Consider the following 12,372-nt stretch of genomic DNA (forward strand, 5'->3'; position numbering starts at 1 on the left):
GGTGATTTGTTTCACTAATGTGATTTAAGTGTAATGAGATTATTTGGTGTGACCAAAAGTATCTTGATAAATATTAAACAAGTAAGGAAGGTGTGGAGTGTACACTTGTTTAAATTTATTCAAGATTAAAAGTAGACTGTCATTTATGGGCGAAGCCCCTGACCGAACGGGGGTCCGGGGGCAGCGCCCCTGGGAGTGGGGTCCAAGGGGCGGTAGCCCCTGGCGGGGTCTAAGGGGCAGATATTATTATCCCATTTCTAACACAGTATACAACTCAGAAACCAAATTTTAGATTGGTCAATTTTTAGCCAAAAGGATCTAAATGAGAATTGAAGATCTCATTAATAGGAGTTCAACGATAAAAAGATAGTCGAAAAAGGAGTCTGCATGTAGAAGTTATGAATTTTACACGGTCGTTAACAATGTAATCTTCACAGACTGTTAAATTTAAAATCGGTTGAGAATTAGTCAATGGGATCAAAAAAAAGTTATATTACTCTGAAATACCTACATGTGAATATAAATAACATAAAAAACAGAGCACGTATATGAAAGTTATGCATTTTTGAACATTTACAGTTTTACTACATCCGGAACCACATGTCAGCACCAGAGGCGAAGCCTTGGTGCCTACGCATGCTCACAACGTTAGAGACATGTCTCAAGATGTGAGAGGCCCCTGGGCAGCCTATAAATAGAGTTGAATTTCACTCATTTCTTCACACCTTTCCATTTCATTCTCTCCCAAACCACCCAAGGTCCTTAGGCCTTGTTCTAGCACTTCCTAAGGGCCAATAGCGAAGCTCCGGAGCGTTAGAAAGCCTCGAGAAGTAGAGTTCGGTTTAGAAGTTCTGCCCACGCAGAGTCCGGTCTCGCGCTAAACCACCTGCAAGTCGAGTTATGCTTATCGTACTTTAAGTATAACTTATGTTTAAGTTCATTATATTTATTATGAACCTATAAAGAAGATTTATCAGTAAATCCAAGTCATTATATTGATTGATCTACTTACGGGAGAGGTTTCTAAAATGGTCACGTTCGCTTGGTTGTTGGATTTCAGAAAAGCTATATGCCGAAATGATCTTGCCTCCCAATTGTCATGCCTGATTGATCCTTACTTGATAGATCTTGACGTAGACATTGGGATTAATTATGAATATAGACTCATAACTCGCAATAAATATTAGAGTAAGACTTAATGATAATGATACTAGGTTATGTCAAAGAAAAAGACAGTTGTTAGAAGCGAAGCGTTGTCCAAATTTCGAATCGTCACTTGAACAGGTGAGTGCATAGTCCCTTTCATGAACATGATTTTAATACAAGTGCTAATACAAGTATTAAATATATGTTTATGTGTGAGATACTTGATATTGCCTGGAATACGTTTTAAGAACATATCTGATAATATATGATGATTTAGGACTTACAGAATAAACCTAAATTAATTAAGATGAATATCGGGTAGTATCTCCTTATGAATGCGGGTGAGATATACACGGAGGGTAGAACTCACAAATTTGTCTTTGATCTCTGAGTATGGATTAGACATAGTCATCGTCCTTAGTCCAAGAGTATGAATTGGGCATGGTTATTTGTCAATAATCTGAGAGCATGGATTAGACATGTTCATTCGTCCCTAGTCCGAGATTATGGAGTGGGCATAGTTATTTGTAATTATTCCGAGAGCATGGATTAGACATAGTCGTTAATACTTGATATGGGAGTATGGATCGTGTCGTTGTGAAGATCGACGAGGTAGGGTAAATAGCTTATATGAGGTTTATTTGTATCTTGCAAGCTCTAATATATATATATATATATATATATATATATATATATATATATATATATATATATATATATATATATATATATATATGTTAACATTGTAGGATTGTATCACATGTAATAATATTAAAGATACATTCTACTGAGAGATTCAAGGAGTATTAGGCCACAAGTGTAATTATTGCAAGACTTGTAATATTTCGTTGTGCTTATGTTTCTGTATTAATGATGACATCACAACGTTTTAATATATATAAAATACATTTCCTCAGAATGCTTTGATAATATCATTATCATGATTTAAGGAACAAATTCTGCAATATTATTCTTAAAAAAGTATACTTTGATTTTTAAAAAAGCATAAACAAATCGGTCTTTTCAGGCCGTGAAATAAGGGATGTCTCAGTTTATCAAAGCATTAGTTTAAGCGGACTAGGAATCTATAGGATTTCTAGAGTTAAACTTAGAAATGGTAAGCAATGATTGTGAGATGAGTGTATGTTATATTTAGGAAGTATGTCTGAATAGACACAAGCACTAGCTTATTTAGGGAAGATGTCTAAAGTGTTTTATGTGTTAAATGATTTATGTTACAACTAAAAAGAATGCCTTATATGCTTTATGATGCTATCGGATCTATAGTCTATTGTCGACCAGATCTGGAAATTTTATGTGTTCAGATTTATAAACGTTTAATTATAGTATTAGAATTGGCATTTAACTTTTCGGAGTGATAAAGAGATTTATACGTCTATCGTAAATAAAGCTTTCCCTGTCTTAATTTTTGTCAATGCACGCCGAACGTCTGATTTGGTGTATAGATCGACATGGTGAGAACTCGAAGCGGATTAATAAACAGTAATCAACAGCCTGAGCCACAAGTAATTGAGCGTGCACCAGAGGTAGTAACTGCACTATAACCTATCATGTTGGAAATGATACAAACGATGTTGGATGGTCAGATGAAAGAGACAATGTGTCTACTTCAACAATAGGGATGAACTTGCTTTGCCTATTGTGTAGCCTGAACAAAACGAAGAACTGTCAGAAGAGGGAAATTACAGCCGAACTATGAGTCAAGTTGAACCATAAGTGGTAAGGAAGAACGACCCAGACAGAGAGATTGACAAGGATGGGCGTATGTATAAGAACTTCTTGGGTGCCAAAGCCAGTGGAGATTATGGATTAGATCTTCGAGATGGAGATGGAATTTGAAAGCGGGAACTGAAGCAATAAGTAGAAAACCATCTTTGCAATCAGACAACTAAAGATCGAGGTTTTAACTTGGTGGAAGTTGTTGGCAGATACAACGCCATAAGGAGAAGCCATGAGGATGTCTTGGGAAGCATTCTTGGAGAAGTTGAAAATGTAGTAATGCTCGGAGGTAGATCGGATAGACCTAAACAACAAGTTTCAGAACCTGAAGAAGGGGAGGATGAGTATTGATGAGTACACCACCGCATTCACCAAGAAGATGAAGCTATTCCCCTACTTGGTACCTACTGAACTCTCAAGATATAGAGGTTTGCTAACGAATTGTCAACGGACTTTGGTGCAACGGTAAAAATGGCAACTACTTTGAAGACAATCGTTAGAGCAGCCAAGAATATGGAGACCCAACTTAGGAAAAGGGTCTAGAAAGAGCTGAGGTAGGGGAGAAGAGGAAGTTTGAGGGGTCTTCAATATCCGACAAGAAAATAGGTTCCCAAAGTCCGGCCCCAACAACAATAAGTATGGGGATAGCAATGAAGAAAAGTGGTGTGACAAGTGCAGAAGGAAACACATTGGAAAATGCTTTAAAGAGGTGACTTGCTTCAAATGCGGTAAGAATGGACACTATGCCAAAGAATGTGTGGACAAGAGATAAGTATGCTTTAATTATGGTGAAGAATGACACTTCAAGCAAGACCGCCCAAAGAGGGAAGGAGCTACAAATCCAAAGATGTCGCCGAAGCCAAAGGCACAAGCATTCCAGATGATCCTTGATGAAGTAGGTGACGATGCAAGGGATCAAGAGTAAGGATCTATATATACCTGAATATCGAAAGTATCCATATAGATAGTATCATGTGGTGTAGCCTAATATAAGAGGCATAGTGTCGGGTGAATTTGAATATCTATGTAATCATTTCAATATATAATATAAACCTTAGTTATGAAATCTGATACGTTATGTTGTTATATGATTTTTCTTGTGTGTTGGCTTGGAAAATTGAGAGGCAATACTTGGGACAAGTATTAGTAAGTGTGAAAGGTAGTAGAGGCCTATACTACCGAAAGCACATGACTCGCACTTGGATCAGGGAAATTCACAAGGTTACTAAGGCGCAAGTAATTGATTCTGTCTTGTTCATATCTGTCGTTACCATCATTTTGGTAATGACCAAGAAGATAATTGGTATTCCGACCCTAGTGGTCATATCAAATCAAATCCAGATAAGATAAGTATGTTAGAAAACCAAGTTTGATGTAGCATCTGACCTAAGCCAGAAGATTAAAGTGAAAGATAATCGAAGTGATTAATAGAAGTATTGCAATCACCGTGAAACTAAAAATCTTGTAGCTACAAGTGTTCCATGCTAGAATGTGATTATACCACATTTGAACATGAAGGAAGGTATCTTCCATTCTAGAATCTAACTCAAAAAGACCAGAGTCTAAGCGTTGCATCATACGATGAGATGTTATTAGAACATGACCCATCGGTTTGTTACGGTAATGAAAGTAAAGAACTTATCTTAAGTTAACTCTGCTTAAGAAGGAGTGGCAGTCACTAATAAGGATCGATTTTGTAACTCGAACGTTACGGCTGAAAGTCCATCATAGTACGAAGAACAGATGCAAGACTGAGCACCGCCAATAGTCATGAAGTCCAATAGTTAGATACTCATTTGAAACGACATAAGAGTTACGGTTATTACCTAGGATGAAAAGATAACTTATGGAGTCATTATACAAGCCACATTTTGTTGATGATTTAGGGATCTAATCATCCTAAGGGGAGATAATTCTAACAGCCGCAGATGCGGGCCAGTCAATTTAGAGATAATAAGCATCAAAAATGACTTTCTGATAGAAGATTATTTAGTAAAAATAATCTTAAAAAAAGTTATAGGGTATGTGATAAGGATTCTGTACATATAAATAACGCTAAAATCCAACTTCATATGAAGAAGTTATGCTTCTTCAAAGTTTCGCGATTAAACCGACACGACTCTACGTATCGTAGAAAGTCAATTATTGATAAATTACTTTTTAGCCTTAGTGATCAAAACGAAAGTCATAGTATTCGTTAAACCGAGAGCTCGCATATAGACAACGTCCAAATCTGCCTTTATAAGAGGAAGTTATGATTTTTCGAAGTTTCAGAGTAGCAGTATACAACTCAGAAACCAAATTTTAGATTGGTCAATTTTTAGCCAAAAGGATCTAAATGAGAATTAAAGATCTCATTAATAGGAGTTCAACGATAAAAAGATAGTCGAAAACAAAGTCCGTATGTAAAAGTTATGAATTTTACACGGTCGTTAACAATGTAATCTTCTCAGACTGTTAAATTTAAAATCGGTTGAGAATTAGCCAATAGGATCAAAAGAAAAGTTGTAGTACTCTGAAATACCTACATGTGAATATAAATAACATAAAAATGGAGCACATATACGAAAGTTATGCATTTTTAAACATTTACAATTTTACTGCATTTTTAAACATTTACAGCTTTACTATATATATATATATATATATATATATATATATATATATATGTGTGTGTGTGTGTGTGTGATAACATTGTGGGATTGAAATTCTTTATGTACTCACCAGGTTTTCCAACCTGACCCACTCAGTTTATTGTATCACATGTAGCGATATTAAAGATACATGATGCTGAGAGATTCAAGGAGTATTAGGCCACTAGTTTAATTACCGTAATGCTTGTAATATTTTGTTATGTTTATGTTTCTATATTCACGATGACATTCCAACGTTTTAATATAAATCAAATACATTTTCTTGTAAATGCTTTGATAATATCATTATCATGTTTTTTGGGAACAAATTGCGCAATATTATTCTTCAAAAATGATGCTCTGATTTTTAAATAAACATAAACAAATCAGTCTTTTTTGGTCGTGAAATTGGGGATGTCACAAATACTACCTCTTTCTCTCTTTAAACATGAATGTTATGAATGTTGTTATATTAGTATTGTTTCGTAGTTGAATCAATCCATGACCTTTGAAACGTTGGTTGAAGGTTTTGTAGGAGTCATTTGTGGTGCAGATCAATTTGATGTTGTTGTTCGTTTGTTGTTGTTGTTGATGTTTATTTGTTTGTTGTTTGATTTATGGTTGTTCAATTTTATGTTTGTGTTGGTTTGTTGTTGTTCATATTCTATGATTTTTGCTGTGGTTATCTATTTGTTGCCAACATGACTGGAACTGATGATTCCCTTCAGTCAATCAGTACTCAATTAGATGAAAAAAGTTACATGTATTGGAGCTATGTTTTTAGAAACTTCTTTCGTGGGAAGGCTATGTGGAGCTATATCATCGGGGTTAAAGCTAAACCTTTAGGGCCTTAAGTGAAGAATTTCGATTTGTTGGTTGATACTAGAGAAATGGATAACTTCAAGGTTATTACTTAGATTAATACTTATGTTATACAATCTAATGGTGTGAAATTGGCTAAGTATGAGACAACAAAGGAAGTTTGGAATCATTTGGAAATATTGTATACTTAGTCCAACTTTGATAAATAATATCAGTTAGAATATGACATTCATGTCCTTCAACAAAATGGTATGAGTATTCATGTAACATCCAAATTCAGGTAATTCCCTTTTAAGTTTTTTTGAAAACTAAGTTGGCAAGAAGACCTCCTCATACGTTGGGCGTACGTGCATGTACGCTTAGCGTACTGAGGTGCGTATGAGCGTCCAACTAAGCCTCGTACGCAGGGCGTACGAGGATGTACGCGAGGCATACGCGGCCTGTGTCTAAAACCATAATCTTCGGTCTTGTCCCCTATTTAAACCTATTTATGGCCTTTGGACCCTCACCTTTATCATCCACCTTACCTTTAAACGTCCCTAAAAACCCAAAATATCCATTAGAGATGCTTTTGAGCTTAATGTAACAAAAAGATCCATTTTTTGTGTATTTTCAAGAAGAAGATCTTGTGGTGCAAGTATTAGACGTGGTTGAGCTTCTAGATCCAGCATAGGCCTGTCGAAAAAATCCGAAACCCGTTCTACCCACCCGACCCATTCCGAATTCGGGTAGAATGGGTCGGGTAGAATGGGTAACAGGTATGAACATTCGGGTAATAGGTTAACCCGATAATAATATAGGTCGGGTTTTAGGTATGAATATTTATTTTCAAGTATACCCGAATACCGAATTCGTTTTTTAAATAATACCAAATATACAATGCAGTAATGTTAGGTGGATTTTGTGCACCTTTTTGCACAACTTTTAGCCCTTTTTTATGTATGTCCTTAGCATAATTTCGTTGTTTTTATTGCATTTTAGCATATCTAGTTTAATTTCTTGAACAACCTTATTTGCACTCTTTCATGTCCTTTTCAGGTGAACCGGAGGTTAGAGCGCACTTTTGGAGGTGCTAGGGAGCGTTGGTGAAGATTGCGGGACGATTGGGCGAGAATCGGAAGAATTAGAAAAATCAAGTTTGGACGAGCATCCAGAGGGCAACACGGGGCGTGTTGGGTTTGCCTTAGAATCCAACACGGGGAGTGTTTGACTATCAAGCATTTTTTTACTTCGATGAACACAACCCGTGTTCATCCAGCCTATATGGACACGGGGTGTGTCGGGCTAGCTGGGCATTTTTGAGCATCGTACTTCAAATTTGGAATCGAGAATTGAAGGGTTGGTTTACACTCAACACGACGCGTGTTGATTTGCTCTATTTCAACATGGGGCGTGTTCGACATAAAAAATGTCTTTTTGGCAGTTTTTCCTCTTTTCTTATTACGGGAATTAGGCCATTTTGGGGGGAAGCAGAGCAGAGAAAAAGCATTTTTGGGAAGAAGGAGTTGAAGTTTTTAGCAAGGATTGTCCGTTAAACATTTGGAAACATTTTGATTTCATATTTGTACGCATTTTAATTCTTGATTTCATCTTCTAGATTTCTGGTTTTGTTCTAGTCATGTGTGGCTAGAATCCTAATTTTTCCAACTCATCTTTTGACTTTCTAGTTGTGAATCTAATCTGATGACTTGATGTTTGTTCTTAATTTCTATCTAATGAATTTGATTTTGCTTCAATCGAATGTTTGATTCTAATTGTGATTCTTATTGGTCATTTGAATTAGGGTTAGGTCACTCCAGTTATCTCTTTTACAAAATCCGTAATTGTTTTGTGAAATTGAACAAGTAACAAGCATTAAATTGATCTCTATTGAATGAATTTAGTGTAAATCTTATTCATACACTTTTACACTCCCGAGCTTATGATGAGTATTGGGTGTTTTTGGGAACATTCACATAAAGCTTCATGCAATCTTCCAATCTAATTCTAAGAGCTTGTTTAGATTAGGTTAGTAAGGTTAGGATTAATCAAAGAGCTTGTTTTGGTTAATTAATGTGGTGAATGGAAAGTGTTAGAGCTTGTTAACACTTTCAAGTACCAATTTAGATAGAATGAGACAAAAGACTTGTCATCTTGGATTCACATCGTTGAACTGTCATACATGAAGTTGGAGTCTTTATAATATCTGAATTTAATTTACTCATTCAGCCAATTACTTTTCATTTTACTTTATTTGTCTAATCATTGCATTCTAAACCCCCCTTATTACTGTTGGTGAACAAGTACCTTACGCAAAAAGGGTATGGACTAATTGTCTCGTGTCTCTGTGGATCGACCCTACTTGCCTGTGCTACTTTTTAGTGCAATAGAGTAGTGTTACTCAGGAGTATATCGTACCCCTATTATTTGTTGGGTCTGACACCCCTAACAAATTGGCGTCGTTGCCAGGGACACGGTGTTACTAATTTATGTCTATATCTTTTCGTATAGGTAAGCCATTCCCAATTGATTCGGAGATAGAGAAGACTACAAAGAAGTTAAGGAAGCAAGCCAAGCTTCGTAAGAGGCAACCGGTTTCCGGTACTTCTTCATCATCCGATCCCCCGGTCATCAACATTTGGGAGGACATACCCCTCTCAAGTGTATCCGCATCAGAAACAAAAAGCCCATCACTCTCACCACAACTAGCCTCACCAATAAATATCACTCCACCCTCTTCACCTGTTCATAATATCCTAAACAGTTCACCTACAGAAACATCACCCAATTCTCAAGCCATGGCAGATAACCCTGGAGGGAATCAAGGTCCTCCAAACCCACCACCCGAACAAACTCTCCGTCAATGGTCAAGACAAGAGGTGACTCAACAACCTCTTTGCATCACATACCCAGCCGTCACCAACTTGGAACTAAAATTTGGGCTTATCCACTTACTCCCAACTTTTAGAGGTTTGGAGAATGAAGATCCTCACAAGTTCCTCACCGAGTTCCATGTAGTATGTGTGGGTATGAAACCACACAATGTCACGGAGGACCAAATCAAGCTTAGGGCATTCCCCTTTGTGGTGCAAGACGTAGCCAAAGATTGGCTTTATGACCTCCCACCGGGGACGGTAACTACTTGGGTAGATCTTGCAAGGTTGTTTTTGGATAAGTACTTTCCCGAGATGAAAGCTTCCGCCCTACGGAGGGAAATCATTGGAATCAAGCAGAACAAGAGAGAAGCTTTTCACACATATTGGGATCGATTCAAGAAACTTTGTGCTCGTTGTCCAAAGCACGGGATCACCGAGTATCAGCTCCTACAGTATTTCATTGAAGGTATGACCCCCATGGAAAGAAGGCTTCTCAATGCTTCTAGTGGCGGATCTTTGCCCGATAAGACCCCAACTGAGATCCGAAATCTAATCAAGAGCATGGCCGAAGATTCCAAACATTCAAGCCATGACGAAGAATGGTATACGGATGCACCCCGGGGTGTAAAAGAAGTTCAAACTCCTCAGATTGAAGCTCAATTGTCCGAGCTCATGAAAGTAGTCATGATGTTGGCCAAAGACAAAGGTGTGCAACCCACACCCCACCCATGCGGTATTTGCACCCAAGTGGGGCATCCAACCGATATGTGCCCACAACTCCAAGAAGAAGATTATGAAGAAGCGAAAGTCATGGGAGGCTATTCTGGGGCAAATCAGAGAGGTTATGAGCAACCAAGAGGTGATCAGCGATGGAACAATAATCAAGGGTGGGGAGGCAATCAACAAGGGAATTATCAGCAAAATCAATCGCATCAATATCAACCAAGACCACCATTTCTTCAAAATCAACAACGACCACCCTTCCAACCTCAAAATTACCAACCAAGGTACCCACAACAACCCCCTACACAAGCAAGTTCTTCAAGTATGTCCTTAGAGGACATAGTGAAAAGCCTTGCCATAAGCACTCAATGCTTTCAACAAGAAACCAAGGCAAGCATAAAAAGCTTGGAGCAACAAGTATCACAACTTGCTCAGTTCGTGAGTAAGATGGAGTCGCAAGGCAAGCTACCCTCTCAAACGGAGAAGAACCCAAAACACAATGTGTGTGCAATTACTCTAAGAGGTGGGAAAAGCTATGAAAGTCCAAGGATGCCGGATGAAGAAGAAGAAGAGAAAGAGATTGAGGTGGAAGAGGCTATCAAAGAAAAGGAAAAGAAGAGTACTCCAAAGTCTAGGAAGCTAACAGAATCTGAAGTGAAAGTCACACCAGCTCCATTTCCTTCAAGGCTGGCAAGCACCAAAAGAGAAAGGGAAGATGACGAAATCATGGCCATGCTTCGAAAGGTTGAAATCAATATCCCTCTTTTAGATGTCATTACACAGATTCCTAGATATGCTAAGTTCCTTAAGGAACTTTGCACATCTAAGAAAAAGCTTAAAGCAAATCAAACTGTGAAGGTTGGTGAAAATATCTCAGCCGTGTTACAAAAGCGGCTACCAAAAAAATGCAAGGACCCGGGTGTTTTCACGGTTCCTTGCAAAATGGGTAACCTTTTTGTACCACATGTCATGCTTGATCTTGGAGCATCAATTAATGTCTTACCCTATTCAAGTTATAAGACAATGGGAATTGGACCTTTATCAAAAACCGGAGTTATCATTCAACTTGCTGACCGGTCTTTGGTACACCCGAAAAGTGTATTGGAGGACGTGTTAGTGCGAGTTAATGAGCTTGTTTTCCCGCTGACTTTTATGTTTTAGACATGGGTGATGAAAACACCCCACAATCGAGCTCCATCCTTTTGGGGAGACCTTTTATGAGTACCGCAAAAACAAAAATAAATGTAGCCAATGGTACTTTGTCAATGGAGTTCGATGGTGAGGTGATTAACTTTAATATCTTTGAAGCCATGCGTTATCCTAGCGATATTCATTCTTTAAACTTCATAGATGTTATTGATTCATGTACTAATGATTGATTTGAGATATCAAGCCAAGATGTGCTAACCACCATCTTGAGCAAACACTTTGATGAGACAGGTATTAAGCATTTGGCTGACGAGTACACATTGGAGGATGAATTGATTGAAGTAATCGATTCCTTGGAGAAAGCACAACCCATGAGAGTTGAACCACCCCACATGAAGCTCAAAAGTTCCAATCCGAAACTTCTCCCATCCATAGTACAACCACCGACTCTTGAGTTGAAGACTCTTCCCGACCATCTCAAGTATGCCTATCTTGGAGAGGAAGAGACATTACCGGTGATAATTTCGACCAAGCTGGCACGAGAAGAAGAAAAAGAGTTAGTTGGAATTTTGAAGAAATACAAGGAGGCTATTGGTTGGACCATTGCATATATAAAAGGGTCGAGCCCATCGTTATGCATGCACAAAAAACTGATGAAAAAGGACTTCAAGCCAACCCGTGAAGCACTAAGGAGGTTGAATCCACCTATGATGGAGGTGGTTAAAAAGGAGATCATGAAGCTATTGGATGCAGGTGTAATCTGCCCCATTTCTGATAGTAAGTAGGTGAGTCTTGTGCAAGTAGTCCCGAAAAAAGTCGGAGTCACCGTTGTCAAAAACTCCGAGGGGGAATTGGTACCCACCCGTGTGCAAAACGGGTGGAGAGTTTGTATCGATTATAGGAAGTTGAATGCTTCCATCCACAAAGACCACCTTCCTTTGCCATTCATCGATCAAATGTTAGAACGATTGGCCGGGAAATCCCACTATTGCTGCCTTGATGGTTTCTCTGGTTTTCATCAAATTCCAGTTGCCCCGGAGGACCAAGAGAAAACCACATTCACATGTCCCTTCGGCACCTTTGCGTATAGACGCATGCCCTTCGGCTTGTGCAATGCACCCGCGACCTTCCAAAGATGTATGGTGAGCATATTTTCAGAATATGATGAAAATATCATAGAAGTTTTCATGGACGATTTTACTGTTTATGGAAATTCTTTTAATGAATGTTTGCAAAATCTCACCAAAATCTTACAAAGATGCATTGACACGAACTTAGTCCTTAATTATGAAAAATGTCATTTT

General features: G+C 38.1%; 1 protein-coding gene across 1 annotated transcript; it reads left to right on the forward strand.

Moving 5' to 3' along the window:
- Positions 1–8,809: 8,809 nt before the first annotated feature.
- LOC111894408 (uncharacterized) lies at positions 8,810–11,080 on the forward strand. The gene has a single exon (XM_023890481.2). It carries the CDS (start codon positions 8,810–8,812, stop codon positions 11,078–11,080), a length of 2,271 nt encoding a protein of 756 aa, XP_023746249.2.
- The last annotated feature ends 1,292 nt before the right edge of the window (positions 11,081–12,372 follow it).

The sequence above is a fragment of the Lactuca sativa genome, chromosome 4 (assembly GCF_002870075.4).
Source record: "Lactuca sativa cultivar Salinas chromosome 4, Lsat_Salinas_v11, whole genome shotgun sequence".
Taxonomy (NCBI): Eukaryota; Viridiplantae; Streptophyta; class Magnoliopsida; order Asterales; family Asteraceae; genus Lactuca; species Lactuca sativa.